The sequence below is a fragment of the Phoenix dactylifera genome, unplaced genomic scaffold (genome assembly GCF_009389715.1).
Source record: "Phoenix dactylifera cultivar Barhee BC4 unplaced genomic scaffold, palm_55x_up_171113_PBpolish2nd_filt_p 000298F, whole genome shotgun sequence".
Taxonomy (NCBI): domain Eukaryota; kingdom Viridiplantae; phylum Streptophyta; class Magnoliopsida; order Arecales; family Arecaceae; genus Phoenix; species Phoenix dactylifera.
The window spans coordinates 353,637-374,520 of NW_024067775.1; the positions used below are offsets into that span (position 1 = coordinate 353,637).

The 20,884-nt window shown below is 38.1% G+C and overlaps 2 protein-coding genes across 3 annotated transcripts; one reads left to right on the plus strand and one right to left on the minus strand.

Moving 5' to 3' along the window:
- Positions 1–249: 249 nt before the first annotated feature.
- LOC103706339 (chaperone protein dnaJ 11, chloroplastic-like) lies at positions 250–1,391 on the minus strand. Its single transcript, XM_008790398.4, has one exon. It carries the CDS (start codon positions 1,110–1,112, stop codon positions 630–632), a length of 483 nt encoding a protein of 160 aa, XP_008788620.2. The 5' UTR covers positions 1,113–1,391; the 3' UTR covers positions 250–629.
- A 5,255-nt stretch (positions 1,392–6,646) lies between these two features.
- LOC103706340 (DNA-(apurinic or apyrimidinic site) endonuclease 2) lies at positions 6,647–18,494 on the plus strand. 2 transcript variants are annotated; one of them, XM_026804385.2, is made up of 10 exons: positions 6,647–6,993; positions 7,200–7,311; positions 8,947–9,180; positions 9,404–9,489; positions 11,018–11,133; positions 12,122–12,202; positions 14,393–14,593; positions 14,670–14,821; positions 16,409–17,178; positions 18,229–18,494. In XM_026804385.2, exons 1-10 carry the CDS (start codon positions 6,886–6,888, stop codon positions 18,304–18,306), a joined length of 1,938 nt encoding a protein of 645 aa, XP_026660186.2. In that variant the 5' UTR covers positions 6,647–6,885; the 3' UTR covers positions 18,307–18,494. The 2 variants fall into 2 exon arrangements, with proteins under 2 accessions (XP_026660186.2, XP_026660187.2); XM_026804386.2 differs by lacking the exon at positions 14,393–14,593.
- Positions 18,495–20,884: the final 2,390 nt, after the last annotated feature.

Here is a 20,884-nt window from a genome sequence, read left to right on the forward strand (position 1 = left end):
ATATATATATATAATTTCAATTTTAACAAAAAAATAAATTCTCTAGTTTAATTTGCTATTAGCATTAAGCTTATTTGATGCATGTAAGAAGCAACATATATGGTGTTCATGTTTTGTCTCAAACTACTTGAACTGATTCTTTATCTGTTAATTTTTTTAAAGATTTTTTCAACTTGAGATTTAGACTTTCTTTAGTTGATCCCTATTTTTTTCTTCATATAATTATGGTAAATAAAAAGCTTGTAAGAGTTTGCTTCATATACCGGCACAGCTAGCCATTCAATTTCTTCAAGCCAAACAAAATTACACTACAAAAAGCTATCTCATATCCAATAATAAGCCGGTTCAAGAAACATCGTAATATACTTGGATATTTACATATCATAAGCAAAAAGAAAGAAAGAAAAAAATAAATTAGAATGATGAAATCAGTGCAAGGATGGCTGAGGCTGCTAGAAATATATTTGCCTTCATCCACCAACATCATGCAAGCCGGAGACGGCTCCGGTAGTCCCAAAATCCTTCATAGATTTTGGTAAACACAAACAATACCGGTCCGCCCACCGGACCGGCTCACCCCCCTTCCGGCCTGCAGAACTCGGTCCGGACCTCCCCGGGCCGGTCTTCTGCTACCAGCACTGGTCCGTCTCCCACGTCCGGCGACCGAAGCCGGAGAAAGAGGTCGCCGCCGAGGTGCTCGACGCGGACGAGTAGAACGGCCGCGGGCCGCGCGGCGGCCACCGCTGTTGGCCGAAGGCCGCCGGCGTCGCGGCCATCAATCGCCGGTCGTAGTCGGCGCGCTTCTCGGGATCGGTGAGGGTGGAGTAGGCTGCGTGGATCCGCATGAACTCGTCGGCCGACGCGCCCTTCAGGTCGGCCGCAACCACGTCCGGGTGGCACGCCCGCGCCAGCCGCCGGTACGCCGCCTTGATCTCCCCGCTTGTGGCCCCTGCGGTGAGCCCGAGCACGTCGTAGAGCGTCGCCTCCGGCGCCGTGGCCATCGCCGCAGCGCAGCGTGGGGACGAACGGAGCTTAGAAATCGGCGAGAAGGAGGGACTTGGGATCCGAGCGCCGAGGAATTGGGAACAAGCGAGAGCGGACGGGGTAATCATCAGATCTCGAGCGGAATTGGAGGTGGGAATAAGGTATAAAGTGCTCGGAAATCGGATTCGGGATTTGCTTAAATAAGGGAGAAGGAAGGGGGGAGGTGGTAACTGTTACCGGCGGGTAAAATGAGGGGGAGAACGAAGGCGGGCAGATGGGTGTACTTTCTATGATGGGTGCACTTTCTGGTAAAGTAACCTTGGTGCAGTCGGTCCGCAATTTGATTTCGGTCTACTTGCTATCAAATACCATGGTGCCCATGACATTCTCGAAGTTACTAAAACAGAGATTTCGAAACTTCATATGGGGCAGAAAGGAGGGCAGAAGGGGTGTCCACTCGGTGGCATGAAAGGTGGTTTGTCAGCCGATCCAACAGGGTGGCTTGGGGGTACAGTTCCTGATGGCACGACAGGAGGTTTTGGCGGCAAGACATGTAGCCAGGCATATCTTAGAGCCCGATAGCCTATGAAGTACCCTACTAAGATCCAAGTACGGGTCTCGCACCGGGACAACGGACTTCTAGGTTGGCCGTCGATGTTTCTTCATTTGGAGGAAGATTTGTTCGTATGCTCTGATGGTACTCGATGCGGTCAGATTGGCAGTTGGTGACGATCGGTCTATTGGTGTCCTAGAGGATAGATGGATATGACACTGGTGGATTCAACAAGGGTGGAGGATCGGAGAGTCCACGATCTGATTGTTCAGGGGGGAGCAGGTAGAACGAGTCGTTGATCAGAGAGGTTTTCGAGGGGTAGGTGGCTGAGAGCATTCTGGACATCCCGTTACATGTGAGAGAGACAGCGGACAAGATGGTCTAGGCGGCCATCGGGCGGTCCAAGGAGCGAGCTACGGATTTACAAGAGGCGATGGGGGGTGATGTAGTTAGATAGATGAATGACAGATGGATCTGGAGGATGGGTGTCCACCCCCTGTAGCCTTGTTCTTATGGAAGGTGGCATGAGGCTGTTTATCGACTAGGAGCGTGCTAGTGGAGAGGGGAGTCAGGATCACCTCGAGCTGTGGTAGATGCCCTAGGTTGGAGGAGACCATTAGCTATGTTTTGCTTGAGTGCTCGAGGGCAGTACACCTCTGGAGGTGGGCTACATTTCCCTTACATCGGGCTATCCGATCAGTTGCTGACCTACTTCATTAGATGAGGGCCGCCATGCGGAGTCCGAGGACAATGGGGTGGGGGATCATATGGGCATATCTGGCATACCACATATGACTTTATAGGAACGCCCAGGTCTTTGAGGACATGTGAGCGCCTTTAAGGAGTGTAGTGGAAAAAGCTCTCTTTCGGGCGGCTAAGGTCACTAGAGCTACCTCGATGATTTCATTTGGGATGGCAGGGACATCTAGGACCCCCTACTGCTGTGACAGCGCTCAGGATTGTTCTTATTTCTTGGGAGCCCCACCCCCGGCCACCTTAAGGTGAATTTTGATGGTAGTATCCTAGGCGACAAAGATAGAGCGAGCTAGTGTGGAATTGTCCTTATTTCTTGGAAGCCTCCACTCCCTGACTCACAGCTGATTGCTGCATGAGGCCGTAGTATCGTTGGTTTGTCAGTTATAGGAGCAGAGCTCACGGTGGTCGACTGGATACGTGGGGAGGGGCGGATGGGAGAGGAGTCCCCCTTACTTTGCGACATCCATTGGTTGGCAGGCGAGTGCAGCGCCTTTTAGGCCGTGCATGTGTATCAGGAGGCAAATAGGACTACACACTAGGTTGCTATCTATGCCGCCTAGCATTCCGGAGACATCCTCTGGACACATCAGGGGACTTCTCCTCCATCCTTGGGCTATTTCCTCACTTCTGATTCTGTAGGCAACACCTATCCTAGAGTTGGGGGATCAGCCATTGTACCAAAAAAAAAAAAAAAAAAAAAGGGGATGAGATGGGAGAGCTTATCCGAGGATAATATATCCAGGACGCGGCTGAGTCAGCAAAGGGTGGGATAGGCTGTTCTAGTCCACGACGTCGTCTACGATAAGCGACATCTGGTCCGGCTGGAGACAGGATTCCAGGACAGGGGATACGGGAACAGGGGCGGGTCCGCTGGGAGAAATTATTACCTACTACTTTACAACCGTTGGTCTCCATACCGGTGCACAACAATAAGCGTTTGATGAAGGAGGTTTATAGAAATCAGCGATCGTGATTGCTCATGTGCGCAGCTGTATAGTGCAAGAGTGGATAAACATGATAGGGTGGCAACGAATTTGTTGTGGGGTACGAACGCGAGTGTGGATAAACATGATAGGGTGGCAATGTCGATATGCTTTGCGATAAAAAAATCACGAGGCCCTACAAGTGTGTGCGAGGCTTTGCGTGCATGGATAACGTGGAGACTGTGATGGCCAGAGTTGGAGAAGACAAGGAGATGCTGTTTCAAATGATTGTGCTATTTCAAGGAGAAATTATTATCCATACTGCATGCATCAGCATAATAGTGCATATAATATATCATGATCATTGGCATCGAGATATGTATTCGATGAATGGAGCCACAAAAACCATCTCAAAAGTTTTTTTGTTATCGCACCCGATGAATATGCATTTGTTTTCAGTAGCTGCACCGGTAAGAGGTTGATCTCCGAAAAAATACAAGAATTCTGGCATTGATCTAGAGGAATCAAAGAAGTGAAAGAATATTGTTAGATGTTTTAATTGTAAGAATAAAATAGAAAAAGTATAGTCTTGATTCTGCTGCATTACTTTTTCTTACAAAGTCAGTTTTATATGTTTCGTTTATATTGAACTTTTTACTTATATCTAAAATTATGTACCCCGTCATATTCCATCTGAAACCTAAATTGATTTGCACTTGCTAAAAATCACCTGCTAAATTACCATTAAATTCACTCGTCCGATGAAAAAAAAAGTCAGTGATTGCATGAGTTGTAGGCGACTGACACCTCCAACCTGTTCATATACTGCACTAATTTTCAGCTACTACTGTAGTGAACTGATAAATGATTGATAAACATCTTTTCATTTATTTAAAATGGTTGTAGGCTATTTTTTTTCTTCTCTGAAATGGTTTCTATTTTTTAAAATAAAAGATGCAAATATATTTTTAGTTTTTTTAAATAATAGAAAATAGTTATCCTAGGCAATTTACAGCAATATGCAATGAATACGGTATAAACAAAATAATATCCAAACAAAGTCCTTGCCAACGGGGAGCCGTGGGCTAGCAAAGTTCTCCTATCTTTGTGGACCCTGACCATCCTTAGTTATGGAAAGCAGCCCGTGGAGGGTGGACCGTTGAAAGTCCACGCCTTGCGACGGTTTGAGAGGAACAGCCTAGTTGAAAGTCTACGGCCCTATCAAGAACATTGAAAATTTTAACAACTCAATTGAAAAAATTGGAACAGTTACGTAAAAAAATTGGCACCTTGATAAGTCTATATGACTTTAAAAAAAAACAAAATAGGGTGAAAACAAAGTCGCTTAGCAATTTTGTTATGGCAATCTAAGTAGCCATCAAGCAAACTATTTGAGTTACTACAAATTATGTTACTATAATATTCGGAGCAGGTTATATGAAAATGAGTAGAAGCATTGGCATTGCAAAGTGCTTTCAATGGGTGAACCAGTCACTCGTGCATGAGTGTTGGCAATCAACTAGAATTCAAATATGTGTATACAAATCTATGATGATAGTGATGCATAAAATCATAACTCATCGAGATCACCGCACACCTAAAAATTAAATGATCTCACTTATCAACTTTCATTTGTTATGAACTTAGTGCAAAGATCTAACTTAATAAGTTCACTCATTATCTTCATTCTTTTGAGTTAATTATAAATTAGATCATTGTGATATAGGGAGTAGGTTATATAAAAAGAGTGGTCCAATGCACGAGACTTCCATCATTGTGCAGGCTAAGGAAGGATAAATATGTACACAATCTTAATTATCTCCATATATAAAAAGGTTGTTTCTGCATTTCGAATTCATAACCTTCGAGTCACAATGAAGCAAGCATATCATTACACCAAGTCCTACCCCTTAATCATGAATAGGTTATATGAAACCTAGTTAGTAGATAAACATTTTGAAGTGCTGCCCTAGGATAAATCGGCACATTTTTACATGTATTAGCATCTGACAATTAATTTGCATCCGACAATTAATTTGCATCTAGGCATGTGTATACACATATACGATGATACCGGTGCATGAAATGATAAATCATTCAGATCATCACTCGTCCATTAACAAGTTATGTTTATTATAATATAAAATTCAATTTATCATGAAATCGGTTAAGCATTGGGCATCAGCACATTTGATACTCAGCCGTCCCTAAGAGTTGCTTCTACCAACCATGGTGCCAAAAGCAAAACATTTAATAACATCCTTCATGTCGAGCATCAATTTGTGTTCCCAACACAAAATATTTGTCATAAACTTATATGTGGCTTGTTTTGAATCCCTTCGTCCACAAACTGCCTCACAATGGAGCTCTTAAAGTCAACTCCCACAGGGTAAAGAGGGAATTAGTCATGCAAGGCAGCCATTAAAATACAGAACATTTGAGATTTCAATTCTATTGGAACATCCACTCAGAGCCACGTTTGCAGGATCATTTGAACATAGGATAGAAGTTTATTCAGAGAATGCCCAGAGAAGACTTGATGAATGTTTTGACTCTTGGTGCCTAATGTTTGTAATCTTTTTTTTTTTTTTTTAAGCCCCAGTTATGGCATCAAGAGTCGGTGGTGGAAGTCCAAACACCAAATGATATCTTGGAAGGCATAAAATGTACCAAAGGGAAGGGGAAGTTCGTTCATAATAATGCCCTTCAGAATACAAACACTCGTACGGCGGAAGATAACGAAGACATGGAAAGACACTCCACATGAGGATTGTTGGAAGGAAAAGAATCCCTGCTGGATTTCAGCTTCTCATTAATAGGATGTCACTTCATAATAATACCCTTCAGAATACAAACAATGACCGATGCGTGTGTGTATTTATATATATATATGTATGTATACATACACACACATATGACAAGTATGATTAGGATAACTACCTTTTACAAATATAACTCTTCATGAGTTTGGGTTAGATTGAGTTAGCTTCACTGAAATATATCATTACTTCAGTACTTCAGTTGGTTCAACATTTTAAAAAGACACTTAATTTCAGCCAATTCAATCAAATCTCAAACTGAAAACATCCCTTGAAGGAAATATATGCCATCTTTGAGTTGGGCTTGGTTGAGGAAAAAAAAAGATAAATTGAACTCAGACTCGGTGTCTAACTGTCTATTGATTCTTGACCAACCAAGAGAATCCAAGAGGGTTAGTTCCAATTCCAAACCAAACCGATACACTGGTTGGATTGGGTTAAACCTGCTCGAGTTTGATTCGTTCGGACCCAATATACCGGGTTGCGAGGAGTCGGGGCGTATCTACCGTTGGATCATCCACGTCCGCTTTGAGAGCTGTGCGGTGGGTGATCCAACAGTGGATTCGCGCGAAGGAACGGGAATCTTTCTTTCGCTTGAAAGATACAACCACGATCCGGTTGCGAGTATCCAGAGGCGGCAGATCGGGCACCGACACGGAAATCACCCGAGTCTCATCCTTCCGGGGTACCGTTTTCCCCCTATCGAACCCTCGTCTCTCCCGATGCCCTCCCCTCTCCGCTGTGCCTCGTTTTTCCTCTCGGGCCTTAACACGAGCATCTTGCCGGCATTCCTCTTTGCCCGCAATGTTACGAACGGAAAACATGTGAAGGAATCGAAGGAGGGGGCGCGATGAAGATCGTCACATACAATGTGAACGGGCTGAGGCAGCGCGTGTCCCAGCACGGCTCCCTCCTCCGCCTCCTCAACTCCCTCGATGCCGACATCATCTGCTTCCAGGTCCCACCAAAAGCCCTCTCTTTCGTCCATCTCCTCTGCTGTCTCGCCTTTTCTTCTAAATATCTTGCAATAAAGGCTTAAATTTTCTAAATTTTGCATTGTTCCGTCAGTGGTCAAGGGATTGGTCGATGGAAAACGTAGGATTTTCCTGTTTGTCTGTCATTCTTTTTCTTTTTCTTTTTGTGCTAAAAGATGATATATGGCAGGAGACAAAATTATCAAGACAAGAACTGTCTGCAGATGTAACCATGGCTGAGGGATATGAAGCTTTTGTTTCGTGCACTCGTACTTCTAACAAAGGACGGACAGGCTATTCCGGTAAGCTGCGATTCATATTATGTGAACAATTTGAAGGGATAATGTTTTTCATAATTCAATGCAGTTCTGGTGTTGGTATAGATTTTTAGTTATAGTTTTAACCTGCACCAGCAGGTCTTGATCATTTCAGGACTGGATTTTTGAAGTTTAAAATTTCTCAAAGAATCTTAATTATTATTGAAATGTCGATTTTTGATCATTAGGAGGCTTGACTTGCATGCCACACTGACTTTAATCATAAACAGTTCCATTGTTGATGAAGGTAGATTTGCATAAAGTCTCAGGTTCAATTACTGAGTTTACTTTTCTTGTTATTATTATTTTTTGGTATAGGGTTTACTTTTAAAATTGAAACAGTCAACTAACTTCCTTTTTATATATTATTAGTTTGCTTTGTTATGCACAATAATACAAATTATCTATCTCAAACAGTATAGCCTCCTAATCTTTATTCTCCAACAATGTTCCTGCCATTCTCCTAATATTATTATTTCACCTTGTAGCAAAAATTTAATAATTCAAAAATGTTATCCATGCGCCAATGCCGTTTTTGTTCTTTAAAACCTAAACCTTAGGGGAACTTCATAAGAGAATGGTTTTGGAGAAGTGATGGATCTTTAAGAGAATGGTTTTGGAGAAGTGATGGATCTTACTCAATTGTGCTGAAGATATACCAGGCTGTGTCGCCATGTGTGATGAGGGTTCCCATGCAGAGTTTATATCCTGATCTCCTACCTCGGGTTCAGTTGAAGCAAGATCTCGTAGTAACTGCCTGCCTGTGAACTAACAAGATACTCCTCCAAAAGGGATATCTTGTTGTGTGGATGCATAACTCATTGGATCAAGGCATGCTTGAAGTGACCCTCATGTGAGGTAACTTGCAAAAGAAATTAAAAAAAAAAAAAGAGATGCTAGACAAGAGCTATCCATGCAGCATCTCGTCAATTAATGAGCATGGATTAGTACCAAGAGGATATTGACTTGGTTTAGGTTGATGGGGAAGGAAGAAGGTGAAGATATCACCCCTTTCTTCCCTGAACAAAGCCCCTGAAAGAAAAATCTAGGGAATTTGTGAGATAGAAAAGATGATCATCTCTGAACTTGGTGGATTGAATCAGGCATGTTACTTTGGTAATAGACAGTGAAATCCTAGTCTTTCAACCTTTTTTTTTTTTTGAAAGTAATATTCAGCGGAATAAGTTCTTTTGTTATAACATCCTGATACACATTTAATATTGTACGTAAAATATTTTGAAAAGTTAAATTTGCTAATAAATTAATCTAAATATTGTGCATTTTAAGCCGAAACACTTTGTTTTTTCTTTATGGGATTTTTCTATGGCAAGGGGAAATTAGTGAGATATGATTTTGGAAACTTAATAATTTCAAAGACTGATGTTAGATTTTGCTATCATTTTTAATCATTCGTGAATAATTAATAGCTTGTTGTAAGGAAGAAACAATTTTCAGAGGGTTTGTGAAACCATCTCTCTCAAAATCATCCTATAAATCCTTCCTTACATTTAGTCATTGTCAAATTATTTATATGAAATTGTTGTAGGAACTGTTCCCCCTTCTGTGTCATATTATTTCTTCACCCATTTCTTTCTCATTATATTAGTTTTACCTTTTCAGGTGTTGCAACATTTTGCCGGGTCAGATCTTCATTTTCCAGCAATGAGGTGGCTTTACCGGTAGCAGCAGAAGAAGGGTTTACTGGCCTTCTTGAATGCCTAAAAAAGAGGGAGATAACAAGGGATTTCCTTCATACACCTGTGGAAGTGGAAGGTCTTTCGGACATAACAAATGAGGATCTATTGAAGGTAGACAGTGAAGGGCGTTGTCTCATAACTGATCATGGCCATTTTGGTGAGTCAATTTTTCACTGGTTCCCAATGCATTCTTAGAACATCATGATTCAAAACTACTCTGCATTAGTATCTTACCATCAAAGATTGAATACATGCAGGATACATGTAAAACCCTCAAGCCTACATGGTGGCTGGGATTCCTTCTTATTGATGTCTGTAACATGCTTAGATGCTCATTTTATTAATATCTATGATGGAACTTATTAATGTTACTTCTGCAGTCCTCTTCAACATATATGGTCCTCGAGCTGAGGAAGACGATAAAGAAAGGATCCAATTTAAACTTTTATTTTTCAGGATGTTAGAGGTAATCTTTTTTAATACTTTGTATTATGCATGGTAAAGGATTTTGCGCCTTAGTTCATGGAGATACTCCATTATATTTTCACTTATTTATCATATCTAGTTTTTGGTTACTTGCACAAAGGGTTCTGTTCAAAAGGTTATAAACTCTTTATAGGCAACAAATTCAATTTACATTTCATTTGTGATATACTAAAATGCTAATTTTGTCTATTAAAGTTCTCACATCCTATACTAATTATAGTTTTCCCATACTATATTCAACCATTTTACATTTTTGGAGTGTTTACTTCATTTATATATCACTTACACTTTATGTAGATTGGCATTCCAGGACTAGGTGATACTATGCCGTGCATAATTCTACTACATCTATAAAACAGAAGCAATCTCTTCTACAGAGAGAACAATATTGTATTTGAGTCCTAAGATAAATAAAATTAGAAGTTTTTATGTAGGATTTGTTCCTTGGAGAACAACAGTTAAGAAAAACTTCCCTGATTTCAAGTTAGATACTACAGGTTTGCAAGAAGAAAATGGGAAAAGCTAATTTTGCTCATTTTTTTCTTTTTACCTCTATCTATAGTTTATCATGCTTTTATTTTTATTTCTTATTTTTATGACTTAAGTAAATTTTTGCAGAAACGTGCCTTTTAGGGGTTTTTTCTGTTCTAATTTTTGCTTGTGTTAGTTTTTTATGTTATGTATTCATGTCTGTCTTTGTTGTTATGTTTCATCAGCATGGAATTCTGCTCCAGGTTACTAGCCAGCTTCAGGATTATTTTTTTTCGTTCTAATTTATATGATGCTTTTCTTTTTTCATGGTTCTTATATTTTTTCTGTTTTATCTATTGCTTATATTTGTGTTTAATTTTTTTTAATTCTATTTTCAGTTTCCTTAGTACTTATATTGTTTTTATTGATATTTTATTCCCATGTGTTGCATGTGCCGGTATGTTAAATATAGATATGTATATACTGAATTGACCTATGTTGGGATATAGATCATCAACATGATTTATCTTGTGCTATTGAGCGGTCCACAAAAGTGATGAATCTTAGAAGTCCACTTGTCATGTACTCAACAAGTGATCTTGTTGGTGGAGCATTCACAAATAGCATTAGGAGAGTTGATGTGGGTTGGCTTGTAATATGAATAGTTGGATCACATAGTTTGAATAGCTGTTCAAACTTGAAAGCTTATCTTGCCTAGGGGACTTCTTGTGACACAACTGCTTGTTTTTTAAACTATTATATAAAATTAGTAATTTGCTTGGTTGTCATATAATAGAAATAAGTATGTAGAAAAAGTGATAATTATACATGAATTTTTAGACTCTTTACCAATTTTTTCATGCTTCCAGTTTCCTTTTTATAGTTTCATGGGTTTTGCACATATTATGATATTAACAGAATTTTGCTCTGTAACTTCTTTTTCTTTCTTTTCAGATGATTCCTTTTGTCTTATTTTTGTAAAAATTTATGAAGTCGAATCTTTGGTTGTTTGCTAATGCCATCAATTTTTGTTGTAGAAAAGATTGGAATCTCTGTTGACTCAAGGGAAGAGAGTTTTTGTTGCTGGTGATCTGAACATTGCTCCTGCTGCTATAGATAAATGTGATGCAGAACCTGGTTTTGAGAAGAATATGTAAGTTTCTATAATATATTTCATTTGGTTGGTCATACTATCTAATAGATGTTTACTAAGATAATTCTTTTGTATCATAGTGGGAAGCTCGTTAAATAGAATATAATTAATATGTCTAGCAAGCTGATCCTATAGGCATGTTGTATTTCTCCAGAATTTGTTTATCAGAGTTGTTCAATATGAAACAATGGTGTAAAAATCTTATCTTTATCCTCTTGTTGTATTTCTGTCCCTTCCTTCCTTAGGTCTCCCCTCTCTAGCCTATCCTGCCAGATCCAGCAGGAAGGTCCCAACCACACCTTAATTTCTCTCTCTTATGCATACATGTCTACATGTGTGCACACATGCAGATACACTCTGTGGGGTGTCCGATGCATGGAATTTTCTTTCCAAACTCATTAAGCAATAAAAGTAGTTCCTTCCTACAATTGCATTCTTTGTCTATTCTTATTTTCTAAACCAGTAGTCGATAGTGAGTGCAACTACGAAACTGGTAGTGTTTTTGTCAGTCATGCATAATAAAATTACCTAATCACTCAATTTTTCCACATTTGATGTTGCGGGAGAGACCATTTTTCTGCATTGTAAGATCGTATGTGTTTTAGGCATATACAAATGGCCATGCTACTAGCAGCAAAACTAGGTTCCAAATGTAACTATTTCCACCTCTCTCTCTCTCTCTCTCTCTCTCTCTCTCTCTCTCTCTCTCTCTCTCTCTCTACACACGCACACACAATGTGTATAAGCATATGATTGTATACATATATGTATATGCAGACATATAAAAACAAATGTATGGATGTCCAGATGTTTGTTTTCCTACACACTCCTGTCGATTTCCTTTTTTTAAGAATGTTGCACTTTGTAATTTAATTATCTAAATTTATCCATCAAGCTACCAAATTAAGGGCTCTTTCTCAGGTCCCGGTTAATCTATCAGCTGTTTTCTTGTCAACAATAATAACTGGTTTCTTCTACCACATTGTAGGTTTAGGAAATGGCTACGATCTTTGTTGCAAGAATGCAGAGGTTCATTTTTTGATGTTTTCAGATCAAAACACCCAGAGAGGTACAATTCACTGCCACATTCTGAACTATGGTTTCAAAAGTCTAAACAATGACTGTAACTGACTGCATTTATTGTTTCTGAATAAAATGGAATCACCAATATTTTATATTGTTTAGTTCTTCCTGCAGCAGTAGAGTTGTACGTTTGTGGGCATGCTGGTAGACTTGATATTAAATAATCGAGTCCAATATTTTCATGTGCATTTACATATGAGTAACTCTTTCTTATTACGTAACTCTGTAGATAATAGTTAATTCCCTTGAAACCAAATATGCAGTGACTTTATATATTGCAGTTATGTTTCAAGTTGCATGGTTCTCCTAATATGATTATAACAAAGTAAAAAATAACAACTACATCGTTCTTTTTCCATCGGCTGAAAATGAAGATAAAGCAGCAGGTACTGGAGCTAATGCATTCTCTTGGTACTTGTTAATGCATAAAGCCAGATAAATAAGATCATAGAGGAGTCAAACTTATGAAACATCATGCTTAAGGGTGCATCTATAATAATCAATGAAAAAACTCCATGATGTGGAATGCAAATACTTCTTAAAATTATGTAAGTGGACATCACATTAGTTATGTGTCCATATAGCATGCATATGCGATAAACTGCTACTTAAATTGGTTTACTCGCTCTTCACAAGTTGGATAAATACATTAGTTAACAGCACCATGGCTGCTATATTACCTTTTGGTAGCACCACTATCAAACTCAAGGTGGACTAAAACATCAACAGTTCACTATAACAGATGGGCTAATTATAAGATACAATAGATTCACCTATAGAAAATATGTAATACTTTTATAAAGGTACCTATATAATTATAAGATACAATAGGTTCACCTATAGAAAATATGTAATACTCTTATAAACGTACCTAATTGTCTAATATAAGGTGGCCAAGGTGCTAAGTCCAAAAAGACAGTTAATATTGAAAATTGAAGAGCAAGTATTGCATGGATTGCTTTTGCATTGAATCTACTATTGGGGGAAATGGTTTACGAAACATAAGAATTACAGTAGTCGTATTTCTTCTCAGGTAATTTATGAATGCAGGACATGACAAAGTAACAAAGAGATATTCTCAACATGAATTATAGATACGTCAATAATTCTAACATTCCATCACAACTTATCAAGCATATCACGGCTGTTAATTGCAGCAGCCATCCATCCATAGAAGAAAAAAAATTAAGTTTTCCTTTCCAGACAATGGCAATGACAAGTTATCTAATAATTTAAATTTAAGATACTTACCAACTGATTGGATGCAGCCATCCATTAGTTACACCTTTCCACTGAATCAAACATCTGTTTCGCTTATTTATGTATTGAAATGAAGGATCAGCTCCCTTATTCCACTGAGTGCTCCTTTTTCTTGAATCACAGCCATCTGTCAACTACTTCTTTCCCCTTTGTACCTAAAAAGTTCTTCTTCCCCCTAAATTGGTCATGTGCATTGCCCTTATGGAATAATTTTTCTGTTGGTTGACAAGGAAAATTGTGATTCATCAAATACGTCCTTTCAATCTAGTATGCACATTAAATGTGCCAAACAACATTGCAACAATTGATGGAATGATCTCATAATTTGGTGATATAGCAACCATCCATGGCAGACTCATTGTTCTTGATCCCTCATATGCATAACATGTTACTAATAAGTTGAAGGGAATACAACCATTCATAATACCTCAGATACTTTATCTCTTTTCATTTAATCATGTACAAGACACATGCCAAGTGCTCGTGTATGTACCCATGCATGTGGTCAACTTTCTGTAACAAGGAGGAAAAAACAGCTGGATGCTTATTGACAAGCTGCCTTTTGCCGCAGCTTGGTCCCTCTGGGTTTTCAAAGAAACTGCATTCTTTCTTGTTTTGATGGAGTCCTCTGGGGCATAAAATAAAATCCAGGCCCTCCTTCGATTTGGTCTGTGATTTGCCAACATCTGATCTTCATTGCTAATGTTACATTTTCTTTTTCCCTTGGTCAGATTTATGAGAATACTGCCTTGATTAGATGTACATAAAAAAATTGCTGACTCTCTCTCTGTCACACACACAGACACGTTCAGGACTGTTGAAGTGTTAAATTGTCAAATTGTATTTCATTTTATGTGATGTTCTCATGATCTTTATTTTCATTACTTATTCCTGTCTTTTCATCTACTTTATACAGAAAAGAAGCATATACGTGCTTTCCACAATGTGTTGGAGCTGAAGAATTCAATTATGGTTCCAGGATTGACCATATTCTTATTGCTGGACCATGCTTGCATCAAAATCATAATTTAGAAGGCCATAACCTTTTAGATTGCCATGTGGAAGTATGTGATATAATGACTCAGTTCAAACGAGGAAATTCTGACAATACACCCAAGTAAAAAATGAATACTGATTATGTGATGTACAATTTTGCATTTTATGGATGTGACCTAACCTCACCTGATCTGCAGGTGGAATGGGGGGAGGAGTACTAAATTGGAAGGTTCTGATCATGTTCCTGTTTATGTTGTATTGAGAGATATACCTGACCTTTCAACACATGACACTCCATCTTTAGCTGTGAGATATTTTCCTGAGGTCCGTGGGTGGCAGCAGACTATTGGTGAGGAAACCATTCTCCAGTTAAGCGGACAGACTATTTTCATGAACATATTGAAATTTATCCTCTTTTATTTTATCTGACAAGTCAAGATCCATGTATCGCAACATGTGCCCATGAATTCGAAGGTCTGCATGTGAAAACAATATTTGGGAGAAATCATCAAGATTTAAGAGTGGAAAGCTTGCTCCTCTCCTAAGTGATATGCACCTTGACAGGATCACTTTCATGTTTATATACTTCTTAGTCGTTATCATATAGTTTCATATTCTTGGTGCTGTTTAAGTTTAAATTTACCTAGTACTGCCTTAGCAAAGGAGTTCATTGGGATGAAGTATATGGAAGTTTAATAGAGGGCAGAATCATACTCAGGTTGTTTGCAGACTGGCATATATGATTAAGTAGGCTTATATTATGTTGAAATATCTCCCAAAAGGTTTTGATGAAACAAGAAATTCTTTTGGTCATTATAGCTTAACAAGAAACGGAGGGCATGGCTATCATACTATCATAATCCTGTCGTCTAAAATTGTACAATGGTACCAGTAAGGTGAAAGATCAAGCAGCATTCATATTGGTTCAGGTGGAAGACAAACTAAATTTACTGGATGGAGCCAGACTAGGACTTGGCTAAATCATTGACTGCCTCTACTTCATCAAAATCCTAGCTCTGCCACTGCATTCCCTTATTTTATTTCTAGCATCTATATTATGAGATAAGGATATAAAACAAGCAATAGATGATGATGGTAGTTACTGACAGGATGCCTTTGATGGACTAGAAGATCTGAAGTGTTTTGCAGGGGAGATGATGGCAACATAGTTCTGAAACCAGATACCCATCGGTATTTTGCTTATTTATGCATGCTTATACATGTGCCAACAGATTGATAAACAAAAGTCAGACATGTAAAAAAACTTTATTACCTTCCAGTAACTAGGACATGAAAGTCATGGCATAGAAGTGAAAGAACTGAACAACATTATATAATGACAATGATAGCAATTAGCAAGTAATGGTGCATAGTCAGACTGAAATTTACTAATTAAGGTTGATGAACAAGAGACAAGCACAAGAAATTTGGAAGAGTTAATGTTATCCGAGGCTTTGGACATAAACATCTATTTGAGTTTTTCTTGGTGTTGATTTATAAGATGAAAATACAACCTCTTACTCATACATTCTAATGCAAACATCCATATCTCGTGTATACAGACATGTAAATTATGAGATATTCATTATAATATATTATTACTCCCTCTGCAACTTCGTGATACAGCTTTTGTTTCCTAATTTTGGAGCTCGTTTGTAATTACCAATCAGGTAATTCTAATAAGATAAGCTTTTCTTTTATTCTCACTCGCAGACATGCATGTGCATATTCTGTTTTTTTTTGTGTTTCTACATATGAATTTATAATGAGGTAAATGTTTTTCCTAAACTGCCCATATTATGTAGTATAGTTTTAAATTATCCACTTTTACTTGTCGGATTATTGTTACTGGTCCCATTTACTAATTTTATTATTGGTTGTTATTATTATTTGTCCAATACTATGTTTAAATGACTATTATTATGTTTGTATACAGTGTCATTTCTAATGAAAAGAAAAGTTTCAAGCAATTGTAAACACCACAGCCTGTCAAATTTCTCGTCGGTTGAAGACACTTTGATAGAAAATTGTGGTGAATGTGTCGAATGCAGTCTAGCTTGTGGGACAAAATCACAGCATGTGAATGCATCAGATGTATCTCATTCCTCTGGCCAGGATCTTCCTTATTTTAACTCAGGAGGAGAAAGTTTCAATTCAAATGTAATTAAAGATTCAAGCATCACTGTTGATGGCACTCAAAACACTTTGCTTAGGTTGAAGACCGAGCCAGCAAGATCTCTATCTCACTGCAAATTGAAATTAAAGAAAAAGGGCGGACACAGTAACAGCTCTCAACTGACATTGACATCCTTTTTTCAGAAACCTAATATTGTTAGGACCATTGGTGTGGAGACTGTGAATACTGGTGGCTCATCTACTCCAGAGGATACTGAAAAACCAAGAGATAATTTATCTCATGTAACAGAAGGGGCAGGTAAAATTTTTTCCGAAAATGTCAAAGACAGCAGTTCTGAAAGGAATGACTCTAGCATAAGTTCACATGTTCAAGAACAGGGCTGTTCAGATCCATCCTTCTTTTATAAAAAAGATAAGGATAATGTTGCAATATTGGAGTGGCAAAGGATTCAAGAGAAAATGAAGAAGAGCTTACCACTGTGCAAGGGTCATCGTGAACCTTGTGTTGCAAGGTCTGTGAAGAAAGGTCCAAATACAGGTCGTCAGTTCTATGTCTGTGCTCGTGCCAAGGTATGTCAATGATGTTGCTATTTATTTAAACTCCTGATAACTGCTTAGAATCTTATTATAGGTTTCAACAGGCTGATCAAATAAGGTAATCTTTAGAGAACTATAAATGAGATTACCAATTTTTGGTCCGCAGTGCATCGGTTAGGTCTTGGATCGGGGAGAGGCAATGGTGCCATAGGTTAAGACTTCAATTGCAAAAACTGGGTCGCTGCTGAAACATGTTTTAGCCTTTGGCCGAAGATATAAACCAGGCTTTGAATTTGAGTCATACTTTATTTTAGGAGATTACATTCGGCCAACTCAATTCCACTACCTGTACCAATTAAATCTTAGAAGATTTCACAGAACCTCTATCTCTTATTTCTCAACACGCATATCCACCTGATGTCAAGAATCCAGTCCTATCTCATCTCTTATACGCACTTATACCATGATAGCAGTAGGAATTTTCTTGTAGATTGGCTTCTGCTTTATGTAGTCGTACCTTACATGGTGGACCATACTGTATTTATCAGGCAAAGGAGGGTAAGGTCCTGTTGAATTCTTAATTTTTCATGTCTAGGTTTGTTCATCTGATTACTACAGAGATAAGCAATCAGATATAAATTCTTACCGTGTCCTCAGAATTTGGTAACTTCATTAATGGCCACTTTCCACACACTATATTAGATGGATATCATATTCATGGAATACATTTTGCTTTCGAGATAACTTGATGGTGAAGTGGTAGGCATGCAAGAACTGAAATCAAGTAGTCTCACAAATTCGATGATAATCATGATCATGTGTTTTTTGAATTGTCCTATCCCATCTATTGATTGGTCGAAAGATAGACAGATCGGTCCATCCATCCGTCAATATATCCACTCCTGCTGATTGGAAAGCATAATCAAAGCTTGTTGAGAAGCATTTTGATCTGCTGAGATTCTCTCTTTATCAATCAACTCTTTATTTGTATTTGAAACATGTTAAGGATTGCTGGTCTTTTATCCATGGTCTTGGTTACATCCTGAGAATGACAATAAGCCAATATTTAATGCCCTTTTTCAGGGACCTGCATCTAATCAAGAAGCAAATTGTGATCATTTTCAGTGGGCCTCTGTGAAATCTAAAGAGAATCGCAGGTGAAAAATGGTCGGTCAACATGAAGTACTTGATATCTCCTCATTAGCACAGTGCAACATGTGCAATCCTACTGATCCCATTGTAAATTACTATGACTCCATTAAGTATTTTTGTTGTTTAGGCTTATATAATATTTTTTTTGTAGGAATTGCAAAGGCTTCCGGGTAAGATATTGAAATTTTTCGTCCATATCTTGCCAAGTACTTGTTTTTCATGTTTGACTATTATTAAAATATTTGCAGAAGAAGAGAAAAACAAGAAAAAATAGAAAGAGAAAAGTGATTTTATTTCTCTGTTGCTTTGTTTTCTTCTTCTTCTGTAAATATTTTAACAACTATGATATTAAATCCATAATTTTGAAGTTATACGTCCATCTATTATAGCCTTGATATCCTTTGGTGGATCTCTTCCCACATTTTTAGGAGAAAATGGCTCGCTGCAAATTAGTTCTAGTTTCAAAACATTGGCTAGGATTTGCCTTAGGGACCCTATCAGATGCAGTCATGGCTTGATATGATGATCTTTGCAAAAGTTATGGCACCTTTTTTACATGGCCCCCTTTTTTTGATTTCTTACCATATTGCATTTGTTATTTGCTCTTTGTTATTAAAGAGAAGGAAAGAATAGAGTGGTAAATGCATCTCCAGAAGGAAGCAATGCAAGGAAACAAAATCAAGTGACATCACCGACCAAGATTGGTCTACTTAAGTTGTCCTACAAAACATTGAATCAGACAAGCTACTATATATTGGACCTATTATCATTAAAAAAAAAAGAAATAAGAGGAGCCTATTTAGAAGTTGCTTGCCATACATAGTGGACAGTGAATTTTTTTTATCTAATTTCTGGTGTTATATAATATTTAATGTATTTTGCAAATTTTAAAACAATCGAGTATAATAATGAAGCAGAAATTAAGTTTCCACTTTGTAGTGGACCTAGCCAAGCGGAAGACAGGAGGACCATGTGTAAACGATGATGAAGATCATGTACGACGCTGCAGGTAAGCTTGTGCATTATCCATATAATCTTATTAAATAAAATAACGACGGTTGACTTGACAACGACATTCGATGGCTCCAGATCGATTAGATTTAAGTGATCGATTAATAAATCATGAAGCATAGGACTCGATCAAAATTAAGATTGTTCAATGAGATTCATTAATGGTAGTTTTCAGGGATAGTCAACAGGGTCGGATGATCAGTTCGGCTGGCTGCCTAGGCACTAGGAGAACATTTTTGCAAGCGCTAACCCAGATCCATAGAACAAGAAAATGGGACTCCGTGCTTGGATCCATGGATCCTCTTAGAAAGAAAAATAAAGTGAAGAAAGAGAAGAAAAGTGAAAAAGTAAGCAAAAAAAAAAAAAAACTGAAAAATAGGTCCCATCATTGCATCACTAATGGCTGCCTCAACTACTCTTTATTAGTTCAGAATGTGCTTATGTTGTCCCAAATGATCCGGAGCAATTGGCGGAACATGTATAGAAGAACGGTGATTTCATAATGACATCCCGTGGCAAAGTCCAGATGCCCCTATCACACCATTCCTAATGCTTATTTCACTAGAAACATGAGAGAGAAGTGTATCCAAAAGATGTAATGAAGAAAAACTTCAGGCAATGACATGCTACAATAATCTGGGAGGAGGAAAATGTATCAATTGGAGATTCAATACACAGCTAGATGTTTATTCTATGTTTAGAAAGTATTAGTTGATTACCAATCTTAAGATTCTTAAAATTGCTGCTTTCCACTTAAAACTAGCTTTGAAACAATTTTTGGGCAAAATGGTGGCCAGGCCAACCTTTTATCTATGACACAATTAATCTCCCAAATTTTCCTAATCTAACTCGGAAGGTTTCTTCTTCATTTGCATCATTTACACTAAAAATGCACATTATAATGTTTACATTGTACAAGAGATAGGACCCAAGGAGAAGAATTGGAATGGCAGGAAGCGACATGTGAAAGGCTTTTTCTCAGCTTTGGGACTATCCATCTTACCTCTCGCGAATCCCAGGTTGGTAAAACCCAATCAGGCTTTATATATAAATTCTGAAGTTGTATCCACGAGTAGTCCATTATTCATATCGCTTATGATGCAAGTCTCTGGACGATGGAAATAATTTTTTCCTTTACAAATAGATATACTTTTCCCCCTGATTTTCTTATGTTATTATGCACTGGTGGAGCAATTCATTCAACTACTATTGAACCAAAATTCTTGCTCGTCACTGCCAAGTATCGTTGCATATCTCACTGCACACTCATCATAGATTTTTAGATTATAGGATATATACTCCTGAAGGAAGATTCGCTAAAATCTAACAAGGACTCAGCAAAGAATAATGATGATGACGACAACAACAATAACAACAACAAAAACTAAAAACAAGGGGAAAAAAGGAAAAAACTTGGCCAAGGCATATGAAAGTCTAAGCTCAGATATGCAATTAAAATTCAGGGCTAGCTATAAGATTTTTCATAACAATCAAACAAAGTAACATAGCTTGTTCGAGGCCAACAGCTATATATAGCTTGTTCTTTTCATCTTGGTTCTTTATTTCAACTACTCGA

Bases quoted from the DNA above. Each gene is read 5' to 3' on its own strand.
- LOC103706339 (XM_008790398.4), bottom strand. From the start codon at position 1,112: ATGATTACCCCGTCCGCTCTCGCTTGTTCCCAATTCCTCGGCGCTCGG.
- LOC103706340 (XM_026804385.2), top strand. From the start codon at position 6,886: ATGAAGATCGTCACATACAATGTGAACGGGCTGAGGCAGCGCGTGTCC. The intron at 9,181-9,403 runs GTGAGTCAATTT...TTACTTCTGCAG, and splicing joins AACTGATCATGGCCATTTTG to TCCTCTTCAACATATATGGT. The intron at 17,179-18,228 runs GTATGTCAATGA...GCCCTTTTTCAG, and splicing joins ATGTCTGTGCTCGTGCCAAG to GGACCTGCATCTAATCAAGA.